This window comes from Drosophila miranda, chromosome XR (genome assembly GCF_003369915.1).
Source record: "Drosophila miranda strain MSH22 chromosome XR, D.miranda_PacBio2.1, whole genome shotgun sequence".
Lineage (NCBI taxonomy): Eukaryota > Metazoa > Arthropoda > Insecta > Diptera > Drosophilidae > Drosophila > Drosophila miranda.
In genome coordinates, this window is record NC_046674.1 from 19,545,064 (window position 1) to 19,563,841 (window position 18,778).

At 47.0% G+C, this 18,778-nt stretch overlaps 3 protein-coding genes across 3 annotated transcripts; 2 read left to right on the forward strand and 1 right to left on the reverse strand.

Annotated features, from left to right (window-relative positions):
• Window positions 1–7,395: 7,395 nt before the first annotated feature.
• Window positions 7,396–12,791, forward strand: LOC108153576. Its single transcript, XM_017283655.2, has 8 exons — window positions 7,396–7,506; window positions 7,562–7,827; window positions 7,896–9,483; window positions 9,549–11,688; window positions 11,745–11,888; window positions 11,938–12,218; window positions 12,279–12,440; window positions 12,507–12,791. Exons 1-8 carry the CDS (start codon window positions 7,484–7,486, stop codon window positions 12,688–12,690), a joined length of 4,788 nt encoding a protein of 1,595 aa, XP_017139144.2. The 5' UTR covers window positions 7,396–7,483; the 3' UTR covers window positions 12,691–12,791.
• A 1,885-nt stretch (window positions 12,792–14,676) lies between these two features.
• On the forward strand, window positions 14,677–15,227 carry LOC108153683 (neuropeptide-like 2). Its single transcript, XM_017283801.2, has 3 exons — window positions 14,677–14,790; window positions 14,861–14,971; window positions 15,049–15,227. Exons 1-3 carry the CDS (start codon window positions 14,746–14,748, stop codon window positions 15,151–15,153), a joined length of 261 nt encoding a protein of 86 aa, XP_017139290.1. The 5' UTR covers window positions 14,677–14,745; the 3' UTR covers window positions 15,154–15,227.
• LOC117186686 (cysteine and histidine-rich protein 1-B-like) lies at window positions 15,090–16,493 on the reverse strand. The gene is made up of 2 exons (XM_033387748.1): window positions 15,643–16,493; window positions 15,090–15,573 (listed from the first exon to the last, which is right to left on the reverse strand). Exons 1-2 carry the CDS (start codon window positions 16,408–16,410, stop codon window positions 15,250–15,252), a joined length of 1,092 nt encoding a protein of 363 aa, XP_033243639.1. The 5' UTR covers window positions 16,411–16,493; the 3' UTR covers window positions 15,090–15,249.
• Window positions 16,494–18,778: the final 2,285 nt, after the last annotated feature.

The following is an 18,778-nucleotide window of genomic DNA, read 5'->3' on the forward strand; positions in this document are numbered from 1 at the left end:
CAATGTTGGCAGGTTTCATTGTTCCTTTTTTTTTGTAGGTTTTTTTTTACTTTTTTTTTGTATACTTTTGTTAATCGCATTAATTGCACTTAATTGAAACTACAATCTGCCGTTGATTCTCTGTCGGCTTTTGGCTAAGATTTGTGGCAGAATGTTGCTGTCCATCAATCAATCAGTCAACCAACCAATCATTTGCAAATTGCCATCTTCAACGATTGGCCCTCACCTGGGCTTTGGCTTTTGCTTTGCCCTCGTGTTCTGCGTTGACAAGTCATGTACGAGCAGAGGTCCTACCCCTTGATGCCTGCGGCTCTCGGCTGCCTGCTGCTGATGCTGCTGCTGTTGTTTAATTATTGTTCGCGTTGCTGTTGGCTTACCAATATACCGTTAACCGCTAACGAGTTAAGTGCTTTGTATGTCCTCTGAGCCCCAACCGCAGCCCGCTGTTGAAGCAGCAGGTCCTGGCCAAGGGCAGCGCAGGGCAAGGCGCGGGGGCGACCAAGAGAGACAAGAGGCAAAGCTGACATATCCTTGATGAGTTCTGTTGACCAAAGTCATTACATGGCGAATGTTGAATGATGAAAGCACCTTCGCCATACCATCCCCTCCCATCCATCCATTGGCCCAAGTCCCACAACGCCGGTCTTTGTGGTACGGAGACGGGGTAGGGGGAATCCAAAGGAATTTAAATTTTGCGGTAATGGCGGATAACGTGATTGAGGCCAATTGGGGGCAGCCACACAGTCAAAGCCGATTTTCAAACGATTTGCCCTATATTTCGAAACATATTTAATGCCAGGAAAATCAAACTATTCAAGCTCGTACCTTTGTCTTTTTAGCCATATTTCTGTTACAGAGACGAGAAGTTAAAACTAAACATCGATCCATCGATAGCAACACCGATGTTTCGCCTCCTCTAATTGCGGAGAGGGCCGCGGCTCTCAATTTATACCCGATACTCAGTCAGTCTCGCTTCCCTCTGCCAGATGGCGCACACTGCCACAGAAAGAGTGATATACCCCTATACTGTCTGAGTTCCGGGTATAAAAGCCTGCAAATCACTCCGCTGTAAAGTACTGGCATATTTCTTCTGGCAGTTCTTCGATCCACTGTGCGATATCAATCGAGTCTGACCCACTGTAAAAAGTCTGATATAAAGAACGATCGTACTGACAGGGAACTATGCATAATTTCCGCTATATGAACTGAATCGTCATCATCTGAACCCTCTATGCCGAAAGGGGCAAACAATCTTTCCTGCAATTCGACTTTGCATCCCACTTTTCCCAGCTCTAGTCCGTCCACCTTTCCCCTTCACTCTTCAAAGCGATGACTAAGAATTTATTGTCGTTCCATCTTAATTAATTAATCTCAATGAATACTTAAGCCGCGACTTCTCTCTCTACTTGGTTCCGCCACTAACCGTACAGTATATACACCGAACATGTCGAACATGCAAATGAAATTTCTGGATTGGATTCCAGGGTATGGATTCCAAGTATGGCAAAGCTGTGCTGGCTGGTTCATGATGACGCGGTAGTAGCCGAAGGCCAGAGCGGAAGACCCTGGGATCCAATCCAGAAAGTGCATTCCGGCGTTCGGCGTTTGAACTGACACATCTTTATACTGTATTGTTAGTGGTATAGCCTAGAACAGAGCAGTGTACAATACAGTCTTGTTTTCATACGCAGCGGCTCTTCTGCCTCTTCCGCAGCACTTGGAAGGTGGCAGAAGATGCACTTCTGGTCACTCCCAAGAAGAGAACCGAAGAAAAGAATCAACAAAAGAATCAAAACAGGCAACCGTGGAGTCTCCGAACTCTGCTAGATATAATGGCCGTCCCACTAGGGCAAATAATAAATAATACAATACAATACAGCCAATACAATGCGTAGGTCTAATTAAGACTTTTCCAGAGTAAAAATGAGTTATTTTGTTTTATATACCGTGCGACATCATGGAAGTGGCCACGTTTTCCTATGGTACGAGTATTTTAGCGATACGAGTAGTACCGCACTCTCATTACGACTCTTGTTTGTTTGTCCCATTAAATGTATTTAGTTTGTGGCTAAGCTTGTTGATTCCCAATATAATCTATTCACCATACCCCTTTATGCATGGCATAGGGCGCATTCCCAATCATTGGCTAGCCGCAAAATGAGCACGATTTGAAAGCCCACAAAATGCCCAAAAATGGGTGAAACTAATAAATAAAATAAATATTTCGCAAAATGTGGCATTTAAGCACATTTCATTTGATTTCATTTCATTGCATTTGCTCGTTGCGTTTGTTTGCATTTTGGCCATTTTTGGTGAATGGCCAATGCCATTAAATAATTATTTACAGAGCTTGGGCAACAATGAGAATAATTAATTGCAACAAAGTGAAAATCTTAGCAAATAAATAATACATATTTAATTCTATTTCAATTCATTAGCTAATGTAATTAGTGGACCACGCCCACTCGCGCCTGTCTAAAATCTCCTGTGGCAACGGCATCCTCTTGTAATTGGATTAAACTCATAGCCGAAAGCCCCCGAGGATGTTCGAGAGTGCGCGTACGCCCACCCATTATATGGTGTACACTCGTACGCAAGCCAAACAAAGTGATTCTGCAATTGGAATAATGCAAATATGACAAAACAAAGGTAAAACTTACTGAAAATACGACTACATATGCCTCCCTTCCCTTCCCCGTCCCCATTAGATGGCATTGGATAGAGAGTTGTTGCCTCGACAACCGAAGCGGCGCGGCGCGGCACGGCACGGTGCGGCGAAACGCGGTGCGGCGCAGTGGTTTAATTACATTTAAAAGACTCTCGTTGCACGGGGCGTATGCTTGATAACCCAGAGAACAGCAAAGCAGGTGGGGTTGTGGGGGTTGCTGTTGTGTCGGGGGGAATTGAATGTGAAAGGGGATTGCATTCAGTTATTTGTCAGCCTGTTTGTTTGTCTGTTTGCGTGTGGTGAACATAATTCAATAAACAGAATAACGAGTGACGTGCCAGAAAACTAATGAACTCAAAGTGAGGCAAACGCAAAATACGTGCACGAGAGTGGAGAGTATCAGTTGCATCCATCACGTTCGCTTATGCGTTCCGCACACTTTTCTCTAATTGAATAATTAAAGCCAAACTGAAATATTCTGCAGAACAGGGGGCTGGGCTGCAGGCAGATTAATTTTGAGCTCGTTAGGGGAACAACCATAGCGTTATTCTTTTTGCTGATTTCACAAGGTTTTTACTTACTTAAGCTTGAAAGCGAATGGAAAATCATCTTAAAGTCTTGCCAAATGCTGCCCGTCTTAAGTGCAACTGCAACTGCAGCCGCAAAGACCCCTTGCATAGGCCCCCCTTCGTGCCCCTTCGTGCTGCTGCAGTCAGGAGTCAAAGCGAGATGAAGAACAGAGCTAACATGCAATCACGTTGACAGACTCTTTTAAGTAGAAAATGGTCGGGTGCAAAATGCAGCCAGAGAAAGAAAATAATCTCTCAGCTGGAGGGCGGGTGTTTTCCTGTGCCAGGAGATGCGCCAACTGTAGGGGAAACTTTGCAGTTCCATTTATGTTCGTGAGTCACGTGGCCATCCCCAGAGGAGGAGACACACACACTCGCACACACCTGCTGACACACCCACACATGAGAGCTGATCCCTGCTACTTAAGAAAAACTAAGTGAAGCATATAAGTAGCAACTAATTTTCAAGCTGATGTAACAGCAGACGACACGGACGACGACGACGACGAGGACGAGGACGACAAAGGACTACAGCAGGGGAGACATCAACAGCTGTCTGTGCTGTTGTGCGAGTGTGTTTTGGTGGCTGTATCTGTTCTAGTTCTTCTTCTTGTTTCCTCTTCGTCAGCTGCGCTTAATTTGCGCTTATTGCTCGCCAATGCGTAAATGGAAAAGAAACAAAAGACAAAGCGGGCGGAGAACAGAAATCGTTGCATACTTTTTGGGGCAGTCCAAAGTCCCAAAGAAAAGAAGTACTGGAGGGGGGCGTAGCAGCATCGAAACTTGCCCCAAAACAATTTAAAATTACCTCACGTCTGTGTGGGAAATTGCAAACGTATTGTGGGCGTGTCACCGACTCCCGACTCCCGCCTCCAATATATCTGGCAGCTTATAAGTCAAGTGCAAAGCCAAACCCAAACCCAAAGAAGAAACGAAACCCAACTCGATCCCAGCTCCACTGACTACAGCAATTTTCGTTACAAAACTTTTGGGCTAGGCAAGCGAGTGGGGGGCGTGGCCGAGCGCTGGCAGTGCTGTGGCATTTTAAGTAAAATTTTATAGAGCATACCTTGCGGGTGCCTGTGTAGCGCTCCTAACGATGTGTGTCTGGGGGATACGTGGGCGGTTGCAGTGGGTGAGTGCCGGCAAGGTGTTCCAGAGAAGAGCTGAGGAATGTTGCTGATGACGTCGCTAGACGACAGACGAATTAAGTGTTTCGTTATTGTTGCTGGATGGGTTGTGCAACGAAGCGTATTGCAGTTGCTAGCTAGCAGTGCCTCCGAGTCAGAGCCAGGCGACACAGGGTCGATTTGAATCTGACCAATGTGGGCAAATTAACTGAAATAAATATATATGTATTCATTTAATAGAATTTCTCAATTCAATGAAACGTTTCTTAACCTTTCAGAAACTGCATTGGGTACGAGTATGAAATTGCTCTCCCAAATATCAAATCGTCTGCTACAACTTTTGTCGCCTATCTTGGGCAATTGTCTGCCCAAGTCCAAGTGTCTAAGTGAGTTTGTCTGCCAGTCACTGTGAGTGCGTGAGACTCCTTTGCTTTGCCTGGCTCCAGCTCGAGCTCCAGCTCCAGTCGCTCAGGTCTGAGCTCTCAGCTACCAGCTCCCAGCTCTCCAGTGTCTTGCCTTTTGCCACTTCCAAGCTCCAGTATTGCTGTTTCCTTTTTGGCCGAGGAAATGCATTATCCACTTAGGAGGCAAGAGGGAAAAAGTGCCTCGCTGGGTTAGCAGCTACTTAGCGCGCCAGGAACAAAGCTCTTCCAGCCCTCTGCTCGCAGAAGCCAGACAATCGTAAGGATGGAATGAAATGGCTGGTAATACTTCATTAAACTTGTGCTAATTCTCAACACCTTCACTTTGATTGTGTGTTCCCTTGTTCCCTTGCTCCCGCTCACACTTCACACATAAAAAGCGATTGACACGCACAGAAAACAGTCGCAGATACAATATCTATAGTTGCTGGGTTGCTGGGCAAATACTTCGGTTCTAATGAGGCAGCTTTAAGTGTGCTAAACTTTCACCTGGAGACGGGGAGAGTTCTGGTTCTGGTTCTGGTTTTGATTCTTGTCTGGTCCGGTCCAGCTCGGTCAGGGAGTGGTCCGGGTCTTGGTCTATCATGTGTGATTCCAGCCGTAAAGATAAAGCACCAAAGGCAGACGCACATAGGGAGAGTGTGGAGTGGGTGCCCATCCCCACTTTGGGAGTCACGTGCAGCTGCTTAGCATCCAGCAGAGCAACCACCATCACACCAACCACCAAACTAAGCCAAAGCCAAGACCCGCTTCATTTCCCTCCACACAATATCAATAGAGCGATTGCCGGAGTTAGGGAGTTGGGGGTTGGGGAGTTGGGAGGTTGGGGAGGAGAGCTGCTCAATCTCAGTGATTGACATGCGGGCGCTCTGAGATACGCATCACATTTCCATCAGCAGGCATTTAAATGGGAAACCAGAAATCTGGGAATTAACTTTAATATGAATCGTTTTGGTTGAGGGAAAGGTTGAAGGAGCTTAAAATAGATGTTCGCGGCACGGGTAGACTCATTTCGGGACCATAAATATGTGAATTGTCTAAAAGTTCGTTAAAGTTTTTTGCTTCATCAGCCCTAAAGTATTTCCTATTCCTCTAAACTTCGGCCAAAGTGAAAGGCTCTGCTGCAGCTTCCAGCTCGCAGAAAGTGCAATCAATGCCAGAAAAATGAGCAAGGAATATGAATCGTTGCGTTGACTTTTAGCAAAATTTAATTCAGCAAAGTTATGACAAAGTTTTCCCTCGGCGCCTGCATGTTCAACTGTCAACGATTTTCCGCCATCTTCCCCCTCTGGCAGTCCCTTTTCCCTACTCCATTGCAATGTCAGACGGTGCCATGTCCTGCAGGAAGCTTTCGGTGAGCCGTTTTGTGATATGCTGCTTAGCTCTTGAGGATTTGCCAAGCCGCTTTTGTGTTTGGAATATTGGAAAACGCGTTTTACTTCTTCTTTTTTTTATACGAGCGTGCTCCGATTTCCCTCCCTTCCTGACAAGTCGTAGCAAAGGGAAAATCTTTTATTTTCATCCTTGTTGTTGGGCGTACGAGTGCACGAGTAATGCAAATACCAAGCAGCTCAACGGCCTCACATTTCACATGGTGTTCGCGGGGGGTCGGGGTCGGGGTCGGTGTGGTGGTCGGGGTGGTCGGGGTCTGGGGGCAGGAAAAACGTCTTAAAAGCTTCCGCCCCGGCTTTACATGCCACCGCTCTCTCTCTGTGGAATAGTACCGTTCGGATTACACACACATGACACCCATACAATCAATAACCATTGACAAGCCACAAGCCCAGCAACAACCACACAGCGACAACACAGCAGACGCATTTAGTCTCCCCCGCCCGAAAGTATGCTCGAAAACGTTCTTTATGGCTCCGCTTCTCGAGCTGCAAATCGTCGACGAATGTCATCGTCATCGTCATCTCGTTTCGTTTACAGCTCTCAACTTTTCGTGGCTTTTTCATATGATTTGATTACATTTTCGTATTTTTCGGGGGATTTCTTGGTGGCGCTGCACTAAGTTCAATTGACAATTGAAATACAATATTTTTATTTGTGCCCCGAGCAGACAGCAGACAGTAGACAGCATTCAGCATTCGGCATCTCCTCGCTGTCATAATAATATGAATATTGTACGTATTATTTTTGTCTGGGCTTTTCCGCAGAAACGATTTGTTGTAATGGCGTCAAGCGATTGGGTGGGTATCGAATGAAAGGCGAGGATTATGGAAAGGGCAGCGCATTCGATTACTTTACTGCTCCAAGACAGCTAAAATGGGTCAGACACTTAAATGGCAAACCCTATGCGCTGTAGAACCCGGAAGACTTTGAGAATCGGTTGGAAATTATGTTAAATTTAGATTGAAAAAAGAAACTGATCCATATTTAAATTAATGCTTAACATATTTTAGCTAAATATGAATTAATTTATTTTGAATTTGAAATAAATTCTATTTTCCAATTTCCACTCCACAAAAATATGTATATTGTGAGTGCGTCTATCCGAACCACTCTCAGGATCTATTTTTATAAATTTTTATATTTTTGAAGAAATTATAAACTTGTACATACACAACAGCACAACGAAGTGTTGTCATGGAATCGTTTGTCATCATAGCAACCCGGTAGCTTGTTGACTTTCAAAATACAGCCCACAGCCAGAACTATAATCAGAACAGGCGACAAGCAGTTAGTTACAGTATGAATATATCATCAGCAATTTGGTAAGTTTTTACGAGTAACTTAAGAGGAGCTGAGCTAATTATGGTCGTGCCCCAGTTGGTGCAACGTCTGGGACAAGAGCAGCATTGCCAATGTGGGCCCCGATGTAATCAGCCTGCGCAATGGGAACGTGATCAAGTTTGTGCACCTGCCGACCCAGGCCGTGAGCTACTTCAAGGCGGAGACGGTGGCCACGGGACTGTACATCAGCGTTTATGCCGGACACAATCGCTTCCCCCTTTTCGCGTTTGCCGAGGTGCTGCTGCGGCCGCACATCTACATCTACAAGTATCCGGAAATGGTCAAGTTCAACACAATCACCCGTGAGTAGAGAGATAACGAAAGGTGGCTGTGGCATGCTGATGCTGATGGTGTTGGTGTATCATTTTAGCCCACATGATCAAGTACAAAGACATCCGCTTCTCGGAGAACGATCTGCTGGTGGGCGTGGGCGGGTATCCGGACTTTCCGATCTGCGTGTACAACTTCCGCACCGGCAGCCTGATCGTGGAGCAAGTGACCAACGTGCCCACCGTTGCTCGGAGCCTCTTCGTGAGCAACTCCAACCTGCCGACGATTGTGCAGTTCCACAAGCCAGAGATGAGCATCCTCTGCTACGAAATCTGCTCCATCGAGAAGGAGTCGAAGCTGCACCAGATCTCCTATGTGGATGTGGGCAAGCACTTTCTCAAGTCCTGCGACAACTTCATGTGCTTCGGCGACGACAATAACCTGTACGTGGTAAACGACTACGGCGAGCTCTTCCAGGTGGACATTGCCTGCTTCTTGCTCAAGAGCCAGTGGAAGCCCGTCTATCTGCGCGAGGATCTTGAGCACACGGGGGCCCGTCCTCACGCCTTGATCTCTCATCGCATGGGTCTGCTCATCTCGAATAACACGCATGCCTTCTACGTGAAGAAGAAGGCCGGAGGCTATTCGGCCGAGTGGCTGATTGATCAACAGCGGTTGGGGGACATTAATAGGTTCTTGAGCAATTACAACGGAGAGATCTATGCCGAGGAGCGACTGGGCAGCATCGCTCAGGTCGTGGTCGAGGGCAATGTAGGCACGCTGGAGGACGTCGTCCCCACTGGCAGTCTCGTGATCACATTCCGGGTGCTTGCAGGGCTCAAGGAGGAGTGCGTGTGCGTCCTGCACAGTGACAAAGTGGCCATGATGGACCTGGCCAAAGGGAACACACTCTGCGAGGTGGCAGTAGCCAATGCCAGCTCGATGCATTCGCACCGCATTATGGCCATCGTCATTGTGGGCACCGATGATGGACGTCTCTGCATGATCCACTTCGACAAGGCTTCGAGTGCGAATATCACGTACGAATTGGAGACCAATACTATGGGGGTGGCTGCCCTGGATTTCCACGACGCTTGGCTGGTGTTTCAGGACCAGGTCATGGGCCTGCACATCGTCCAGCTGGATTATCGGCCCCCCAAAATGACGCCCTACTTGGATCTGAGCCAGCACCTCAAACAGGTATTTGTCCACAGTTTCATGCTGGTCGAAGGCCCCCGGCTGATTGTGGGCATCCATCGGGATGAGAACGTAAAGCTTCCCGGCTACGCGACCGAATGGTGGATCTTCAACTGGGGCAAGGACAAGCGTCTCCATCGGCGGGAGTATCCACTGCCCAATCCGTACGTGTCGTTCTGTGTGCAGCCGCCAATGGGTCGCTGGACGCAGATCGAGATTATTGGGGTGGCCTTAGACTCGCCCAACTTTGATCAGTTTCTACTCAACGAAAAGGACGAGATACAGTGGCTCTCCTCCGTGCAGACGCCGCACTTTGGCTACATACTGGGCATCATGATGACCAAGAATCTGCTCACCTGGAGCGTGGGCGGCATTGTGATCCATTTCCGGCAGCACAAGCGGGCGCGAAAGCCCTTCATGGTCAGCCGCTTCCTCAATCTGGCATTACACCCGGAGAGTCTGCTGCGCGCACGGGAGTGCTTCAATTCCAAGTAATGTGTGGGATCTTTCTTTCTTTCCTCTTAATCAATCCCACTCGTCTCCGACGTGTTTTCAGATACCTGATTATCTTGATGTCGAACCAGAATCTTCGAGTGACGCGTCTGCCTTCGCTTTCGGACTTTGTGCGGGAGAATGTAGAGCGGCCGCTACCCAACGAGGACTTAAATCTGCTGGAGCAGACCAACTACAAGGTCAACCAGTTCGTGCCCATCACCCAGCGGAAGGAGACGAAGGAGGAGTACACCAAGGCGGACTTATTTAAGCGCGACAAGGTCTTCACGATGATCGGGGAGTTTTCCGCAAAGGTCACGGAGCTCATAGATTACGATATGTCGGTGACGGGCAAAACCAAGGGCATCTTCAAGAAGTTCTGCTTCAACTACAAATGGCTGGATGCGCTTACAGAGGAGGCCCACAAGCTGTGCGTCCTGGAACGGGACTCGCTGGAGCGGGCCATCGAGGATCAGTCGCGCATCCGAGACTGGATCATGCGGCTGGTGACCCGCGAGGCCGTCAGCATCAACTACAAGGTACGCTCCATCTTTGCGGACGCCAATTTCGAGAGCTTTTCGATGCGCCGCAAGCCGGACATGGTGGAGTTTGACAAGTTTCGTTTCTACGACCTGGAAGATCACATCCGCATGTCCATGGGCTCCATGGAAGATATGGAGGAGTTTATCCAGCAGCAGCATAAGACCCCGACTATTAAGGCCCCTCGTGCGACCGATACAGAACTGGAGGGGGAGGAAGAGGAGGTGACAGAGGATCCCAAGGGGTTGCAAGAATTGAAGCCTTTTGTGGTAGAGGGCCCCAGTGTCTACGAGCACATTATGGCCCCTGTTTTCCAGCTACAGGACAAGAATATTGTCACCTCGAATCAGCTGTACAACGAGACCTACAAATTCCAGTACTATCTGAAGGATCCGCTTAAGCAGGAGTTCAACAAACTCTTTCACGAGGCCCAGCAGCTCAAGCAGGACACCATTGACAGCGTCCTAAGCACCAACAAAGTGCTATACAAGATCTACGACAACATGAACATAATGCTGCGTCTCCTGAACATGGATCAGTTCGAGCCTCCGGATCTGTCGATGCCTGAACTGGCCAAGGACGAGGTCATCAAACGCATCATGGAGGTGGATGACTCGGAGATCAAGGCCATCAATCGGCGGAGGCGCAAGACCATCGATACGGGTGGCAAGAAGGGACGGCTGCTGCTCTGGTCGGTGGAGTTCTGGGCTCGTGCCCTGATCGTGATGATGGACGGGGTGCTGGAAAAGCTGTGGGAGGAGGAGATCAAGAAGGACATACCCATACCCGAGTTCATGCTGAAGAAGCAGCCGCACGAGTACAGCCTCGAAGATCAGAAGGTCTTTCGCGCCTACGAGGAGGCCGTGCGCCAGCTGGAGGAGGATCGTCGCAAGTATCTGCGCATCCTCGCGGACAACGAAGCGAAGACCCTGGATCTGAAGAGCAAGCACATCCTGAAGCTCAATCAGCGGGTGGCCGAGCTGATGATCCTCAAGCTGAAGTACGACTTTGCCCTCAAACAGAGCCGAGTGCGTCTGCTCACCACCGAAGTAATCAACTTCAAGCGCGTGCACATCCGCAAGCGCATTGGGATGTTCCGCACCGACTTCGATAAGCTCAACGACTACATCAGTCGCTATGGGGCTCTATTGGACTTCTGGGAGAAGGGTCTGGCCGATGCCAAGACCCGCCTGGAGGCCCAGCAGACCAGAGATCGCGCCATTGAGCGGTATTTCCGCAGCACGTTCCTCAACACGGTGCCCCACGCTCAGCACGAGATGACGAAGCTCTTCAAGAAGCGGCCCAAGCTGCCGGCCAAGGTCTTCAATTCGGTGCTCATCTGCATGGAGACCTCGCACAAACTCAGCGGCAAGCAGAGCCAACGCATTGCCTTCCCCCTGCCCAAGGAGATCCACGAGTTCCTGGCCTACATTGCAGAGATCGATGCGCCCAAGAACTGCCCGCCCCAGGTGGATGCCAAGAGCTGGGAGTCGTTCATCAAGCTGCGACGCCAGAAGATGGAGAGCGAAGTGCGTCTCAAAGCGGTCGGCTATCAGCTGGCAGACGGTCAGAACTATCTCACGAGTATAGCCAAAGATTTGATAGCCCTTAGGGAATCCAAGAATGTGACCCAGAAGAGCTCTGAAGAAAGCGTCCAGACATATGTGAGTTGTGCCTTCAATTCCGCCTCCAACCATGTGCCTAATCTTTCGATTCTCAGCTGGAAGTAATGCGGAATATGACTCTCCAATTGACCCTCACTCTGGGGCAAGTGGAGGTATCGGTGATGGGTACTGCAGCGGCCCTAGCGAACACCGTGCTGATGCATGTCGATGATATCAATGATGTGAATCGTTTGATAAAGGTGGGAGTTAAACAGCCAACTGGTTTCCCCTAATTATTCCTTTCTTCAGGATGCTGGCAACAAGAAAATCAAGGCCATGCAGCGTGTGGCCATCTTCCGGCGCCAGGTGATCTTCAAGGAGTGGGAGCACAAGCTATACAAAGCCAATATAGCATACCTCAAGTATATGCTCGATGCCATCGAGAAGTGCAAGGTGTCCATGGAGTTCCTCAATATCCTGCGCAACTGGGAGAAGGTTAAGGCCGAGCGACAGAAGTACATGGCCGCTGGGGCCATTGAGCGTGTGATTCAGCAAAAGATAGCCGCCTTCAAAAAGCACATCGAACGCATGTAGGTTCTCAGACAGAGCTCTCTAAAATCAGCTAAAAACGTTCCCCTCAACCCACTTAGCAATCTCAAAATCGACATGGTAAAGGCCAAAACACTGGAGGTTAAGCGCAGCAGTCATACAATCGATTTCAAAATCGAACGGATCAAGGTGGACGTCACATTCCAGAACACCCTACGCGACACCATGATGGAGGAGAAACGAGATCGCGAGCAGCGCGAAAGGTGAGCCCGGAGAGATCAATCTCTGGCCCCACACAATGATCAGTCTCTCTCCTTCTCGTCCCGCAGAATGTCTCAGATTAAGACCCATCGCCAGCTCATGGAAAATGTGCGCCGGCACTATGCCCATGTGCTGGAGCTGCAAACGATACTGGAGCTGCTGCGCCTGCGCACCTATCCGACCTTGGGCCCACCTTTGCCCCAGTGCCTTCCTCCCGTACCCGAGCACATACTCAGCTCGGTGCCTCCATAGACGTTCACAGTTCACAGAAGTTTTAACCCTTCGCCCTGCTGCTGGCAGAAAGTTTTCGCAGCACTTCCCAGAATTGCAATTAAATGTTTTCATTGCACCAAATGAAAATTTATTAGTGGTTCTTGGCTTGCTCTCAGACGGTGGGTCTGGGTCGGGGTCTCGTCTCTGGCCTTCGCTGGCACTTAATTGGGTTTGGTTTGTGTCTGGGAAAATTACCAAGACAGGCCTGGTGCCTGGTGGAAAATCATCTCCCTGGCAGACTTGGAAAGATGAGCTGGAGTGGACAACGCGGCATTTGCGCTACAAAGTTGTACAAGAAATTGTCTTAATGGATTGCTCTTGAAATGAAGCGTCGAAGTAGCAAGGCCAAGATGTGGTCGGGGGCAGCTGCCACGCTTTCAAGTGGAGAAGCGTGGCAATCTTTTGGATGGCCCTCTTGGGTTAAAGGGATCAAATTTCTATGTTCTCTGCCTTTCTGGTTATTAGGTGAAGAAATTCACTATTCAGTATTCAATCAATCAACGAATCTTGAATATATTCAACCAAAATCGAAATAAATTGGATTTCTATTTGCCAACTGCAAATGTCAAAATACTCGAACCAACGACAGCATTTTGTAGTTAGAAATCATTGCGTAATATATGTACAATGAACATATATACATATAAGCTCTATCCGCTTATCTGCGCCCGTCCGTCGAAACTAAAAAACTGTACTTTTCATGCGCTCAGTGAGTTAATTCTGACACTGAACTGCAAATCATGCTGGAAATTAAAAACTTTATATATGCGACCCCGAGTGATGAACCCAAGTACCGACTGACTGAACGGAAAGTGTACTTAGGCAGACATACATATGTAAGTCTGGGTAGAGCAGTCCAAAAAACTCTTGGGTCCCCCGTTCAGTTTTGATGACTTATTCAAAAGAGCACCGTAGATATTTCCGGTGTCAAGAGTCAACAGGGGGTTTTTAATCTTCTTGTTCATATATGTATAATACACTAATGTACATATATTGGAATATAGAACACCTTATCGGTCATGCCGAAAAAAGACAGGCATCAGCAACAGCATGAGACCCTCAGCCACGTGCTGTGCGCTGATGTAATCTGTCTAATCAGAGACTGAACTAATTTTTTTCAAATATATTCAAATACTAGAAACAAAGCGAGAGAAAATGTTTTCTTATCACCTTACTCGTATTTTTACTCTAGAGGAATTTGTGGAATAGCGCCTTCGGCTCCAAGGGGAATATCCACAGCAGTTTTGATACATATGATAGCCATATATCAACAATAGGAAGTGAAAGGGAATATAACTACAACCACAACTACAACTAAGCGAAAGAATTTTTGGAGATAAGCCCTCGAAATGTTTCCGGGTGCTGTATTAGAAGGCGTCTATTCCCCCCACAGCGGGGCTCAAACAAATAGTGCTTGTCTTACAAATCCGTATGAATCTTCCAGCATATCAATTTACGGTTGAAGAATTCATGGCAATCAAACTATGCCAAATCATACTATTATATTCGGTTTTTATATACAAACATAGGGAACTTATATAGAATTCACTTAGACTTCAACATAAATGTTTTGAAAGAGACTTTTTGTTGAATGAATATTATTTTAAGTTCAAATATGAAATATATTTAAATCAAATATTTTCATATTGATGTTCAAATGTAAGGAAACAAAATTTTGCAATCTTTTTACAATTTCCACTTTCGGAGCAAGTCGATTAGTAGTGTACATAAATCTAAGTCTAACTAACATATTTACATTTTCAGGGCTTCTCTCTCTGGGTGTGTGCGAGCAAATCGTCTAGAACTTTGAGCATTTTACTTCACTCCACGCTCTTATCTGAGCGGACCGGGTCGTACGCTTCTAAGCACTTGACCTTGATAGTGGCACCGGTGATAAGCCCGGCTCTCGGTTTCATCTCGGCTGCGACGCAAAACGAGCTGTCGTTATGAGCAGTTTGGCCATAGCTCGATCAGTACTCAAGTCAACGTTCTCCAGTAAAGAGCAGCACCAGTAAAACAAACTAAAAACCAAAAATGGCCAAGATTGCTTTGATCTTCTTCCTGTTCGCCCTGTTCGCCGTAAGTGGAGATAGAAGTGGTCGAAAAGGAACAGTGACTGATTGTGCTTTTACTGTTACTCTGCTTTCAGGTGTGCATGTGTGCTCGCCTGCCCCGTGAGGAGCCCACCAAGCCAGTTGAGGCTCAGCTCAACGACCTGCTGGCAAAGTTCAAGGACTTTTTCAACGAGGATAGCGTTAAGGTAAGTCTAGCCGACACTAGCCGACTTTAACAGACCAGACAAAAACGTATGCCTAATTTACTCGATTGCTTCTGCAGGACTTCCAAGATAAGGCCAAGGCTGCTGCTGAAGAAGGTCTTGCTGCCTTCCAGAAGTTCTCCAACACTGTGAACGAGCAGATCCAGAAGGCGCCCAAACCCTAAAAATGCAGCTCTTAAGCAACGAATTTCAAAATCAAATCAAAAGATGTTGTTCCCAATAAAGTTTTAAACTACAATTGAAAGGCTTTTAGCGTCAGCTCAAAAATGCAAAAACATCCACAAACGGAGCTGGATCCAGGTCATGGCATACAGCCGGTACAGGGCCTGACGTCCCACCAAGGGCAGCTTCTGGCGATTTGTGCACTTGCTGGTTGCTTTGAAAATATGGCGGTTGATACGCGGGCGTATGTCGTGCAGCTGCTTGGCGCTGCAGACACTCTGCGGCATCTGGATTAAATGGTCGACCATGAGGGACGTTCGTGGGGTACTCGATAGCAACAGCTGGCTGCTGACGGTGATTTTTTCCCCAACTCTTTTCAGACGTAGACGCAGCACCCAATTCTCCTCAAAGGCACGAATCGTCTGTGGGGATCGGGATAAGAGATCGTCAGAGGTATGCTGCAGACGAGTTCTGGTTCTCCAAAACCTTACCTCAGACTCGAGGGTCCGTGGGCGTAAGCCCTCTGAGCGGTGTATCCACTTCATTGTCAAGGTGAAAAATTCCACCTGGCTAGCACTCAGCACCCGATGGAGCTGCAACACGGGATTTTGGGCCCCAAGCTCCTTTTTCTCGACATTCAGCAGAATATCTAGGATCTCCTCACCCTGCTTCTGGGGAAACCCACAGTCGGAATCATGTGCGACGCTGTCCTTGTGGGGGCCCGTCCAGGGACAGCCCAGGCAGTGGTACTTGCAGCAAACCACACGTCCCTCACAAACGAACTCCAAGTGGCTTGAGAGATCTTTCCTATCTGAGAACTGGTCATTGCAGTTGGGGCAGCTGATGGGTAGCTCCCCGAGGATCTGGCGCACCACTAGATTCTGCTGCTGATTGTAGTTTGTAATGCGCGATCGACAAATGGGGCAGCAGGCACCCATGTCATTGAAGATGGCAACAGCCAGAATGGCGGTCTTGCAGTCGTCACACATGATATGCCCATTGCTGCACTGATAGAAGTCGTGTGGTTGTGGAACCTCGCGGCACACAACGCACACCAGTAAGTTATGCAGTCGCTCACGAAGATCGGAGTCGCCACCACCAGAGGACCCGCCGACCTCACCCTTACTGCTGTCCATAGTTGTCGAAATCTGATTCAAAGTACTTTCATCTGTACTTGCAACATCTGACAATCGCAGCCTCTTGGCGGCTGGGGGCTGCTCGTTGTCGTTGTCGTTGTCGTTGGGGTTGGCATTCGACATTCTGAAGGATAATTTCTGATTGCCTGTGGTTGCAAAGTGAATTTATTGTCTGATGTAAAGTACAATGATACGAGTTTTCCAAGGCCAAGCTGGTTCCCTGAAAATTACAAATTTCAAAAAAGAGGCTACACTCAGAGAAAAACGGCATAGTAGGCACCCATGAATAGTTTCATTTAATAGAATGCACTTTGATCTACACATAAATGTATTCAAAAATATTTGTAATGCGGCCCAAGGCGTTCAATGGGTCTGGTGGGATGGTGTCTGGGTGGGCTGCTGGGCTGGTGGGCTGGTGGTGTGAAAAGTAGCCTCTTTGACCGCCAAAGTGCTCTGCTATCGCAAACAAGATTACGGTGCCTATTACTCTATGTCTCATGTAGTACATGTCAAATTTTAGCGCAATACACCCCTTAGTTTTGCTTTGACAGCTCTTTGTTGCTGACGTGTTTTTTTTTTCTTTATTTTTTTTATTTTTTTTTTTTGGTAATTGATCGCTGCTGGAGCGAATTGAATGGTTGCAAGGAAACTAACCTGCAATGATCAGATACTTGATGTATCTTTATTTTTTTATTTTTTTTTTTTTTTTAGCTTTAAGATGTATTTATATCGACTGACGGAAACGAAACGGTTTACGATATTCGTTCGCTTCTAACGCATTTTTTTTGAGTGGCAAAACAGGAAGGAAATTAACGAAAAGTTGGATGAAAAGAATGGGGCTAATGCTCCTTCGATTCACACCGACTCATCAATACAAAATTCAGCTCGCGTGAGGAGATCATCGACGGCGCGGAGGAGACCTTTCGGAAATTACTTTTCGGACGGGATCAAAAAGTTGTATAATCACTGCAATGAGTGTTTTTTAATGAGTGACCATTAAATAAAATAAAAAAGAAAATTATGGGGTGGGGTGGGGTGAAACTCCACCTAGTACTTTTTGTCGTTGTCTCTGCGAGTCCCAATAGATAGCTAAAATAGTTTAAAGCATACTTGATACTGTTTAAATTTTGTATGCGATATTTTGTGTATATTGTTCATACAAAAAAAATACTCTCGGAGCAAATCTATGGGTATACATTTGGTAATCTATATGTATAGATTAAAGTTTCAGAGCTGTTTTATTCTGGTTTTTAGAACTCACTCGACACTAAATTGAACAGTTTGCAAAATCATAATTATTTGACAGTTTTGTGCGTGTCCCTGCCTCTGCTTTGTTTGTTGTGCGGTGACCTGGTAACCTCCTCCTAAAAACAAAACGACATGCAAATCGAATGGTTCCCCTGACACTAATCTAGTGTGACTGCCGATATGGATAGGGGCACTTACATAGAACGTACAAATTCCGAACAGGAAATACTATCTCATTTAGCAATTATTGAAGGCAAAAGCAGGAAAACGATTCGGTTGCGGGGGGAGAGGGGGCAGTCGGGGTCGGGCAAACAAATAGCTGTGAAAAGGTGACATCTGTGAAATATTTGTCAGTTATTTTGCACACCTGTCTGAGCAGCAGATTGGGGAGAAGAGGGGCCGCTTCAAACATGAATAATGTATTGGCCCTTGTGTTGCTGCCACATGCTCTTCCGCTAGGCCCCTTGCCACGCGGCGGAGTCATCGCACGATTGCATAATATCAAAGTGGATTTTTCTCCACGCCATCGGAGCGTATCGGAAGCATGCTAAGGCTATGGTGGATAATGCCAAATTGTTGCTTAGACACTTTCGATACGAGTGCGAGTACGAGTACTGACAAACATCCTTGAACCGCTCCTTTTGTAAATACGAGTATATGTACCTATATACATATGTATATATTGAGTATAAATAGATCGATTGGCATTTTTGTGTGCAATTCCTATGGCATTGTTGTGTGAAATTTGTGAATGCTGTGAATGCTCTTGCTCAGAGCTTTTCTTATGCAAACGCGTCGGGGCTCTTACTCATCCTGCCTCGAACTTTGATGTGTGCTTATATGGAGGTGTTTGTAACAGGTGTAGCAAAATTTGTCACACGAATGGGCAAATAGATTGGCCTCAGACCTCGGAACAGAGAGAAGCAAATGGATGTGTTCGGAAATGTCGATGAGGGTTTCATTTGGCAAATGATTTATGTACTATTATCGTGTGCTGCTCCCCGCTGCACCGCTGTAATCGACACTTAAAACTTCAGCTTTAAGCTGGGTCCCAAACAATTGCAAGCCAAATTTAAATGGGACAAAATCACACATACGACATGTGTGGCCCCTTGAAAGCCATTTGATTTCATTTTACCCTTTGCTTGTCAATCGCAGGCAAAGCGATTCGAATTTAATTAAAAATGTATTAAATTCTGCGACACAATCACAAAGAAATGCAAAAGTGCGCCACTGAAAGAGA